The sequence below is a fragment of the Sceloporus undulatus genome, chromosome 2 (genome assembly GCF_019175285.1).
Source record: "Sceloporus undulatus isolate JIND9_A2432 ecotype Alabama chromosome 2, SceUnd_v1.1, whole genome shotgun sequence".
Classification (NCBI taxonomy): domain Eukaryota; kingdom Metazoa; phylum Chordata; class Lepidosauria; order Squamata; family Phrynosomatidae; genus Sceloporus; species Sceloporus undulatus.
This window is the reverse complement of record NC_056523.1, coordinates 47,461,469-47,473,074: the sequence shown is the minus strand read 5'-3', so window position 1 is coordinate 47,473,074 and position 11,606 is coordinate 47,461,469. Positions and strand designations below refer to the sequence as shown.

Below are 11,606 nucleotides of genomic sequence, written 5' to 3'. Positions count from 1 at the left end.
TCCCTTTCGTTCCACACCAGTCCTGTTCTACAAGCCCCATATGATAAACTCCAAAGTTTAAATTCCATATTGTGGAATCTCAAAAATTCTCCCTCACCTGTTATTAAATTCACTTTTTAATAAACAGATATTGTTCTGCTAATGATATTTTTTACATCACATTAATATTTCCCATCAGGCCTGAAAAAATTAATCTTCCCTGTAAAGTAGCCACTGAATTATCATTTATTTACTGATAACATAAATACATACATGCCCTCACTTTTCAGCTAAAACTGCTCTCAAACCTGTTTTTAAACTAGAACTCAGACAAGTTGACTACATATATGCTCTTGTTGTTGTGTTGGCCATCATCATATCATCATCATCATCTGATGTTCTTCAAGACAATCCAATGTATGGGTGGTGACTCATATTGTTTTCTTGGCAAGATTGGGTCAAGGTAGGTTTACTATTGCTTTCCTCTAAAGCTAAGAAGTTTGACTGGCCAGCTGAGCAGGCATTGGAAACCATGGGTCTCCCAGGATTCTAGTCCAACTCCCAAACCACAACACTACACTATGCTCGTGGCTAACAAGTAAATTCCATAGTATCAGCCATGTGTAGTGTCAGACTGCATTAATTCTGCAAGGAGAGGCAGCCTGATTTCTAAATTTCAAAGGCTGGTTTTGAATTTGAAAGACCATATCACCAGATGGGGAAGTGCTAAAGCAATTATTTGCATTTTTGAAATACTGAAAATACAATCCAACTCCCCAGCAGACCAGAGTGACTGAATAGTGCCTTAAAGTGATTGACAAAGGTTACTCTCCCCAGTATACCATCTTTGACCCATCTTTGTATGGTCTAAGTGCTGTAACACCCGCCTTGATCTTTGGAAAGGCAGGCTAGAAATACAGTATTATTTATTTATTGATTATTATTATTATATTATTAATTATTATTATAATATATTATTATTGACTGAAACAACATTCTGGCATCTGACTTAACATCTCCAATTGTTTTTCCCCCTCCTGTTTGGTTTGTACACCAACTGGCCCCAACATACAGTCTGAAAGCATACAAATGCAAGTAGAAACTATGTACCACTCTGATGGGGAAGGTAACAGAGTGCGTGCAACCAGGCAGGGCACATGATCAACAGAATAGTCCTCTGACAACATGGCTCTTTGGCTTAGTTAAATGGAGATGATACCACTCCCTATGGTGGGACACGACATTGAACAACTTGTCAACAGGGAATACCTTTACCTTTACCTTTTTTGGTTTATAACATCTTTCCTGATGAAGAAGCTCATAGAGCTTCCAAAGCTTGCAAAAAGTATACTGGCATTTTGACTGGCCAATAAACTGTCACTGAGGTATTTTTGTTTGACACAGAGTGAGTCACAGTGAATGGTCAGAAGCTTCAGAACACCCAGATCACTGCGCATATATATACTGCTGGCTTGGTTCTTGTTTGTTTTGGTTTCACATCCTTTTTAAGCCTCAAGGCTAAGACATTGTAGCAAGTGTATAACCCCCCTCCCATAAACTCTTTAGTAGCTTTAAAACGATCTTTGCCAACATAATGTGATTAACAGAATAACTTTGACAAGACAATCTTGATGGCTGAATGAGACTTGAATAAAAACCCTGATCTGAAATGTTTGCCATATCTGACATCACGTAACAGTCATAGGCCCCTACTCAGCCAGTGCCAGCCTCAGGTTTCTGATCCCGAGACTACTGTGCCGGGTTGAGCTACGGGTTGGCCCATCGGATGCCCATCAGTTAATGTCTTCCTGTCTGGATAATTGATACGCCAGCACTCCCAAAGTTGCCAATCCTGCGCTTCTCTGGGCTTTCAATCCTGCTCCGTTTCAGAGGTAATATTGGGGGCTGCTGGGGCAAGCTGCTGCCCGTGGAGGGGTATCTACCAGGGCCCATCCCTCTGAGGGCTGTGGGTATCCCCTCCATTTCGGGCGAGCGAGGGATCGCAGCTCCATCAGATCCAACCTCACCCTGTTGAGAGAAAAGCAACACGCTTGTGAAATCACACTTTGAAGGAAGAGACTAGCAGTGGATATTCAAGCTTAAGCATAGCACAAATAACACAATCTGGCAATAACATGACCTGGCATTTCCTGCAACCCATGAAGTTAGGCCCCTGCCTGCACAGAAAAAGGGAAGGAGGGAGGGAGGGGGTCTTCGGCATTGAATGAGAACAAATCCATTTCCTACCGTCCCATCACCCCCAAATCCATAGTCTGGAAATGATCAGTTGGAGATTGGATGTCGTTCTTTGATGGAGGCTTTTCATCCAGTAGGGGTCCGCTGCTCGCCTCGCTGTCTGCCTTCTGACCAGGCTGTCAGAGAAGGCATCATCCCTATGAATAAGAAGAGCCTCTGCAACTGGAGGAGATACCTGAAACGTTGCTTGAGGGAGAAGCCCTGCCTGAAATTCCAATATCTCTGCCTAAATTCAGTGCGATGGAGGGAGAAACAAGGGTATGTTTGAAGAGAAAGGGTTATCTGTGAAGGAGAAATGAAAGCAATTAGGTCCATATTGGAAGAAAGTTGGGATAGAAATCAAATAATATTTTAATAATAATAAAATACAGAAAAGCAGGCAGCCCCTAAAATTTGAGTTTCACCACTGCTGCTATTTATCCCCAACATTACATGGGCTCCTACACACAAGGAAACATCTGACAGACACAACATCTTGTTTTCATGTTCTACTACTTTCCCTTCTGCTACTTTATTTTTTTTATTTTTGGTGGGGAGAAGCCATTTTGCTCCCAACCACTAATCAGATGGAGCAGCTTAGGGAGCTCAATAAGTATGGTGGCCAGGAATTTATATTGGACATTTTTTTTCTTTGCCATGGGAATGGCATGAGTATGCTTGCTCAGCAGGAAGGGAACGGAATGGGGAAAGAACACATATTACCACACGGGAGAATGCCACCAATGCCGCTGGAAGTCCCCATTCTGTTCCCCATCCGTCTCACAGCAGCCGATTTTCAAGAACTGTTCAGAATCGTACTTGAAAATCGGCTGTTGTGGGATGGAGGGGGAACAGAATGGGGACTTCTGGTGGTAATATGTATTCTTTCCCCCTTCCGTTCCCTTCCTGCCCCCTTTCATTCTGCTCCGGTCCCGTTCTACAAGCCCCATGCGATAAACACCTCTCTCCCAGTTGTTGTCCCAATGAAAATCATTTCTCTTGTCCAGCTATGTGCCTTTGATGGTGGTGCAGGGGGGATGAAGGGGGGGGAAGGCTCTTGCTGGCAGGAAGGTGTGTGTGTGTGTGGGGGGGTGATATCTATCTAGTTGAGGAAATTGGTGATTTTGCATTCAAAAAGAATAAGGAAAAATTATAGCAAGAAGCATCAGGTTGTTGAGAAGTGAGGTGTGAATTTTTTACAAAAATGTAATACATGAAGTAAGGTAGCCTTTAAGGACAAAATGGAAGAATATATTTCTCTGAATCTTTGGCCAGTACTCTTTTACTTTTTGAGGCATGGGTGCTCAAAGGTTGGTGGAGCTGTTTATTTTTCATCTAACGCTTATTAGCTTTTGACACCTTTCGCCCTTTTCTGTGTGGGCTGTTGAGGGATTGATTATGTTGTCATTCTGTTGCTTGCTTGTTACGGTAGCAGTCTATTTCCCCATAGCAACCCAAATGGGTGGTGGTGTTCCGGTTTTTAAGCCACCAGTTGTTCTGCTGTGCCTAGGCTTAATGCCGTTATCCCATCTTGAAGGGAAAATGGGGAGGTTTGCTTGGATTCAAAGGGCTTCCCATTTTGTATTTTGTTTAGTGCTTAATTTGCACAGCAGTAAGCCCAATAAAGCATGCTCACTCCTTTGCATACCAATGGGGGCTCTTTGTCTGATGCTCCACAAATTCTTGCTGCAGGGAAAGTAGCAATTGTTTGCGTAGGCCATGCCTATAATGGGGGCAGAGAAGCCAATGGAGAAGGAGGGACAAACTGAGACTTTCCAAATTGCTCCAGCAAGCTGAGGCTAAAGTAATGGAAGAGTACTCTATTATCCTTGTCATAAAAACAAAGTAGTGTAGTGAGGCCTCTCTAGGCCATCCAGTTCTTTACTCTGCTCTTTCTGAGAACATATTTTTAACCAGCCGAGAGGAGAGTGAAAAGATAAAATGAGAACAGGCAGCAACCATTGGAAAGAAAAGCATCTCTACATTGTGTCAAAGCACACTCCACATTGGCAATGGCATCTGAAAAACAGCTGGTGGATCATTCAGGTGTAAAACAGTCATCGCTGGGAAGACGACCAAGGATCTTGCATTGAATGTGGAGGCTGGAGTAGCTTAGTTCACCTTTGGTTTTTAAAAATAAACCATGATACTCAAAGGAGGATGTTATTTCTTTAGCAAATCAAACATGGACTCCTCTGTGAAACAGATGCCAAGGTATGACTCAGTACACTGAACTCCAGGATGCCTAAAACTACAACTATGGCACTGAAATATTTACTGCATTGACCAAGACATTTTTAACATATAAAGTGTAAATTCTCCATTCTCCCTCATTACTTTCTCACCACTGAACTCTACACTCTGTGCCCTTTTAATTCTTCTTGTCTTGTCTAACGTTTGAAGATCTGAGGAAATCAAATTGCAGATTTACATTATGTTCTTTGGTGCAACCATTTACTGTTAAAATATACAATCCATATTATGGTTCTATTGTTGGGGCAATTGACAAGACAAAACTGCAAACTTTTGGGGTCTTCAGATATCTTCATCAGGCAAGATGACCCCTTCCCAAAACGGGGAGGCAATGATGTGGAAGGTGCTCTGGGCCCATAAGTTGGAAATGACTTGGAAGCACACAACAACAGCAACAAGCACAGAAGGCACAGCACAAAAACAAGAACAAAGAAAGCCAGTGGTTTGAGCATGCAACTCTGAAGACCAGGGTTCGAATGCCAGCTCGTCCATAAAATCCACTGGGACACTACACTCTCTCAATCTCAGAGGAAGGCAATGGCAAACCTTCTCTGAAGAAATCTAGCCAAGAAAAGCCCATGGATGGCCTCATTACTCCCCACAAAACTACAGTTCCCAGAATCCCATAGCATAGCAAAGTGAGGGCTTTCCAACTGGAAGGGGCAAGGCTTCTGGCCGGAAGATGTAGGCCTTCCAGCTGAAAGGCGCAGAATTTCCACCCAGAAGGAGTGGGGCTTCCAGCCAGAAGGGGCAAGACTTCTGCCCAGAAGGGCCTCACACTGTCTCTCCTTGCTGTGACCTGGTTCTCCCAAGGCAAACCAGGCCGCAACAAGGAACCAGGCCAAGTGTGTGTGCCTTGCCCCCGCCCCTACTTGCTGTGGCCACCGGGTGCCCTCAGAGATGGCTTCACATGCCAGAGAGGGCACAAGTGCCACAGGTTTGCCACCATGGGCCTAGACTATGTGGATTCTCAAATGGGCTAAGCAGATGACACAACTATATTAAGGTTTACCTGTTTTACTGGGAACAAAATTCATGTATCTCTTTATTTAAATAGGCATGAGTTTAAATGTTTAAAATGAAGATTGAAAATACCCCCTTTTCATGATGTTAAAGTGTTTTTGTTTTTATGTTTTTTGGAAAGCCCCCTGCATGAAAATTCTTTCTCAAAAGCCCTGGTACTGAGATTGCAGTCCTATGCATTATGGAATCTGAGTCCCATTGAACTCGATGGGATTTAGTTCTGATTAGAATTGGTTTGGCAGATGGCCCTTCCTCCTGTCAAAAAAGAGTTTCCCAAAATTAAGTGGAAAATAATGGAGTGGGGAATTCATATGGATTTCACAGAAAGATTCCAAAAGAAGACTTTTATCTTTTTTATAATCAGGGATTCCAAAATAAGGTTCTGTCTTTATACAACCAGAGCCTGATTTCAATCTAAAATAAATAAATATGACCATTTCTGGTTGCTTTTGTTTCTGCATAATGATAGTGTCATTAACATATACACTGGGATGTGGGGGGGGGAGTACACCTACAACTGTTTTGTATATTGCAACCCAAAAATCAAGATTTTTCTTTTGGGAGAGGTCAGTTTTTATCTGCTGAATCTGCTCAAATGCATTATTCATAGATCACTGTGAAAATGTAGCTGTCAAAGCTCAGCCATGACAAGATATACTTTTCAGGCTTGCTTTCAGCTAGACGGGTCAGAAACTGTTTCCTTCTTCAGTGAGGAGCAGTTTGGTGAAATAGCAGTGTCACAGTATTGTATAATACTGTATAGTACTGTGTTTGAGTGTTAATATTATTTTATTAATTATTTATTTTTCTTAAATAATTTAAATATAATAAATTATATTTATTGTAAGTAACATAAATGTTGGTCTAAATACCCTAAAAGCACCAGATCCCATTAGTTCTTAGAAGCTAAGCAGGGCCAGCTGTGGTTAGTACTTGGATGGGAGACCCACCAAGAAGGACTAGATGCGGTATGATGTATTTCAGAGCAAGTAACTAGCAAAACCATCTCTGAGTATTCCTTGCCTATGAAAACCCTATGAAATTCATTGAGTCACCGTAAGTTGACAGGCAGATTAAAGATACACACATACTCTCTCTCTCTTTCCTTAAATTATTATTTTGTTTATAATTAAATAAGTTGTGATCTATCATTATAATGTATGATTATTTTATAAATTATATAAAAAATTCTCTTAAATGGCTGGATAGTTACATAATAGATAAAACAGTGTTATCCATTCCTCCTCTTTCATATATATTCTGATCCTTAAGACTGAAAGCTTGTTGAAGCTTCTGTGTTTTACTAGAAGAAATAAATAAATAAATGAGTAAGTGATTACCAAAGGAATTGCACCACATTTTTATACAGCCAGTTTCTGAGATGCTTACAGTGTGATATGAATGACCTTAACAGAACTGCTGATTAAAAATTCCAGCTGCTCATGTCTACAGTAAATCAATAATTGTGGAGTTGTTTCCTCCACTGAAATAACCTTCATGATTTTTTATATACAGTATAGATAGATAGATAGATAGATAGATAGATAGATAGATAGATAGATACACACACACACACACACACACACAGAGAGAGAAGTTGCATTAAATCCATTGGGCAATGGTTTTAACCCATTTATCAGCCCACTGAACAATACCAAAGGTTTAGGAGAATTTTTTAAAAAACATCCTACACATGTAAAGCTTTACAGATGTTATAACAAGGCAGGGTTCCAACATGTCTAATGCAGGAATTTGTATGGCTTCTTTCCCTGCATCCTTCTCTAATAAATAATTATGAACCAGTGCCCAGTATTCCATTTCTGCAAAGTATTGTAGCATATGAGACTTCCCAGGTTTCAGAGGTTCTTGGATGAAATGGATTCTTTAGAACAATTTCAATTTGATTTCAGATTTGGTTATTGGACAGAGATAAATTTGGTCACCGGGAACTACAGCAGAGAAATGAGTCCTTGTTGTTCCTGCTAGACCTCTTGGCAGGTTTTAGTACCATCGACCATAGTACCTTTCAGGGCCACCTTGCAGAGATGGGATTTAGAAGCATTGTTTTATAGTGGCTCAGTTCCTTCCTTTAAGGACAAACCAAGAAATTGATGCTAGGAGACTTCTCTTTTCCTCCTATGCTCTTGGTCTGTGCAGTCCCTCAGGGCACAGACTATATTTCCCCATATAATCCAGCCCAGACCATGACATTTTCAGAAGAGGGCCTTCACAGGTACTGTTGATGGGGACACAAGATTGACCATTCTTGGTGGATACTCCGAGGCGCAAGTACTTCCTCCTTAGGAAGGCTGGAATGGTCAACAGACAAAGATGTTTTATTCCAACAGGCTTTTAGAAGTGAAGGTTTTTAAGGAAAGGACTTTTAAGAATGTACTGTATTGTTTTAAATTGTACCATTTCAACTGTTCTTCATTTTTATTATATATTTTAAATTGTTTTTAATATTGTTAGTAATTTAATTCTGTTTTAATGTTGAACTTTTGTATGTGTCTAATTATATATTCTACTCATAGTTTGTCAGCTAACAACAACAATAAGGCATTAACAATCATTATTGTTATCAATTATATATAAATATTTTATGTATTTATTATAATTACTTTATTAGTGTTAAACAGAAAGGGCCAGTGTGATGTAATAGTCTGAACCCTGGAATACAGTTCTGGAGATCAAGGTTCACTGATAACTGAGAAATGCGATACAAGCAAATCTAATTCTTCAGATGCAAGGATGATAATTCATTTATTTTTTTCTGTTTGTCTCTTCATTGTGTCTACAGGACATAGAAAAGACAATGAGCACAGCACTGAATGAACTGCGTGAGCTTGAAAGGCAAAATACTGTGAAACAAGCACCAGATGTTGTCCTGGACACCCTTGAACCAATGAAGAACCCCCAGATAGGTTCTGTCAACTCTGAACCTGCCAGTCCCCTTCATACCATCATGATCCGAGATCCTGATGCGGCCATGAGGCGGAGCAGCAGTTCAACCACTGAAATGATGACCACTTTTAAGCCAGCCCTCTCAGCCCGGCTTGCTGGAGCTCAGCTTAGGCCTCCACCCATGAGACCCATCCGCCCAGTTGTTCAGCATCGATCAAGTAGCAGTAGCAGCTCAGGAATGGGTAGTCCTGCAGTGACGCCCACCGAGAAGATCTTCCCAAACAGCTCCTCAGATAAATCTGGCACTATGTAGCTATTACATTACCATCACAAGGAGGTTTTTGTTGAGAAAGTGGGTACCGCATCCCAATTTTCATTTTTTTTTAAGTTGGAAGCTATGATTGTACAAAAGATGTCATTAATTGAAGAAAAAGACAGGGGAAATGACTCTTGTGGAAACAAGGCAGCTGTAGATGTGGCTTAAGTATTTCATGGTATTTACACCCATTCTCTCCAAGAGTGCTGGAATTATTTGGCACAGCCAAATAAGATGGTCGTTTCATGTATTACCACTGGAACATTCAAGTCTGTGTAGAAGTATATATATATATATATAAAACTGTACATAGCTCAGTAACATTTTAGTAGATTTACCTCAGAAACTCACCCCTAGACTTCTTCTAGAGAGCGTTTTTTGTGTGTGCGTGTGAGTGGATTACACAGCAACTGTGCAGAAAGCAATAGACAACTGGACAATTCTTGAACTGAATTTTCGCACCAGTTTGGCTTGGCTTTAGAGTGGCAAACAAAAGAGAGCACCAGTTAGTTGTCCTGAAGATACTGAAGTGCATTCGATGATCATGTCTATCCTGCCAGATGGATGGTTCTTCATCTTCAAACTCATCTCTCAAAGACTGCCTCATTGAAACATGGAAGCTTGTGGTCATTTCCTGGTTGGAAGAGTACACCACTTGTGGACATAAAGAATGAAATGTAGTACACCTTCCCCTTGTGCAAAGGGGAAACCTAGGACTTTTCTGTACGTACTTCATGTTGTAGCACAGTGTTATGTATGTACAAATGAAACTTACCTCCCACTGTTTTCAAAACAGAAGAGGACTCTGAAGTAACCTGTGGTCAATAATAATAAATAAATAGGCTAACTTATATAGTGTTTGAAATATTTTATTCCCATGCCCTCTCTTTTTGCTAAAGATTCCTGGGGGGGAGGGGAAGATCTGGATTAAAACAGGCAAGGAGGCTTTTAGTAAAATGCCATTCCCTTTCCAGTGACTCCACAGTACATACATGTCTTGACTCAGCTTCTGTCCCCTTGCATGAATAGCATGAGCCATATTTGACCATCAGACATATAACTGATCTGATGGGGTGACAATTTGCACTTTCTATACCAATATATGTAACCAATATTCAGCAGTTTTGGGTTTATGAAAATACAGTTATATTTCTTTCTCTGTAAAATTTAATCTAGATAAAGAAAGAAAGAAAGAAAGAAAGAAAGAAGAGAACTGGGGTTTGCATGATCCCTAAACCTTTTCTCTACTCACGGAACTCAAGACTCTTCTCGCTGCTATTTTTTAAAGAACATTTTTTGTCTATTTGTGGACAGAAGTTTGTAACATCCGCCCTTTGACTGGGCTAGCATTTTTTAAAAAACTTAAAATACCATTGCACATTTGTTTTTAAACGAATTGCCTTTTGAGAAATCTCATTTGAACTTGGTTAAATCTGCACTTTCTTTTTCTTTCTTGATATCTCTTGGTATAATTTTGCTGAGGGTGTTCATTTTTTTCCTTTCCTCATGAAAAGTTGGTTTTAATGACATCTGCCATCTTTCAGCACCATATGATTTATTTGATATATTTGAATACAACTCTCTCTTCTCTTAACCTATAGGCCACAGTCTGTCTTATTAAAGCAGGAAAAGAGCTGTCAAGCTGTTTCCTAATTTATCATTGTTAATCCTTCTTTGTCTGACAAATACATCCCTAACTCCACCTGTGTGCATAAATTGCACTAAATACCTACTTTTTGAGACAATTTTTCACCATGAAAAGAACCCATGTGATTATTTGTAGTAGTGTTCTCCTTTCTGTATCACATCTACAAGCATGCTTCATTTCACATACTCTCTTCTCTTAACTGCCCCTTGCCTGTTCTAGCCTGTTTATATATTGCCATTCCCGCTTAAATGCTGGACAATAACTGCTAAAATGTAAACTCTTTTTCCCCCCTAAAGACGAAATTTTAGTTGAGACCCAGTGACACCAAAACTTTGCACTTAATATGTACATCCAGTATAGTGGAAATACACCTATAAAAATGGAAACAACCTCCCCCAACCCCAATCAATCCTAACCTTCCCATGTATATTGTGAAGGATAAATAATGTATGTAGTTATTCTATTATTGTTCCTCAGTATAATATTACAAAGAAAATGGTGTTTACCTACATGTCTACATGTACCTACAATGAGTTAACAGTGGTGTTTTCTTCATCAATAATTTTCTTTTGCTCGTCCCCCTCCCACTGCCTTCCTCCTCCTCCTCATGCCATTCCTAACTTTAGAGCAACCCAGTGGTCATTATTGCAACAGATGTTCAGTATGTTGTACTAATGAACCAGGAAATATAGTTTTAAGCATGGAGGAGGGCGGGGAGAGAAAGACATTTGGCAGACTGTTGTTATCTTCCTTGCCAGTAATGTTTTCCCCACGTTCAGTTCTCGGAGAATGGTTTCGTTGAAGGTTTGTGTGTGTGAGCGTGCACGCATGTGTGTTCTAAACATACTTTTGAAAATGACTTGAAAGCAAAACCATGGCTTCATTTGAAGATTTACTTTTTTTTCTTTAAAATATTATACAATTCCAATGCCTTTTTTTTAAATTAAATTATTTTTGTTTCGATTTTTTCATTTGTTGTTACTGGGTTGTGGTTTTTGTTTGTTTTTTAAAATATATATCTATATCTATATCTTTAAGTGCCTTTTGAGCACCGGAACAAATGTTTGGATTAAATGTGCTTTGGAGCAGGACATATATCAAGACGTCTCTTGTACAGTTTATGTTCTGCTATGGGTGTGTTGCTTTAAAGTTCTTTCCTCCTTTGTCCTATGAGCAAGAAATGTATTCAGATTTGAAGGAATAAAAAGTAATCTTGTGAACAATGCCAGTGACTGCTACAAATTGTAG

The 11,606-nt window shown here is 39.9% G+C and overlaps 1 protein-coding gene across 1 annotated transcript in view; it reads left to right on the top strand.

The window, feature by feature from the left end:
* SRGAP3 (SLIT-ROBO Rho GTPase activating protein 3) overlaps nt 1-11,319 on the top strand; it is a 291,016-nt gene extending 279,697 nt beyond the window's left edge. The window contains 1 exon segment of the mRNA XM_042449920.1: nt 8,291-11,319. Within this exon segment, the coding sequence (XP_042305854.1) occupies nt 8,291-8,707 (417 nt within the window). The 3' untranslated portion in view covers nt 8,708-11,319.
* The last annotated feature ends 287 nt before the right edge of the window (nt 11,320-11,606 follow it).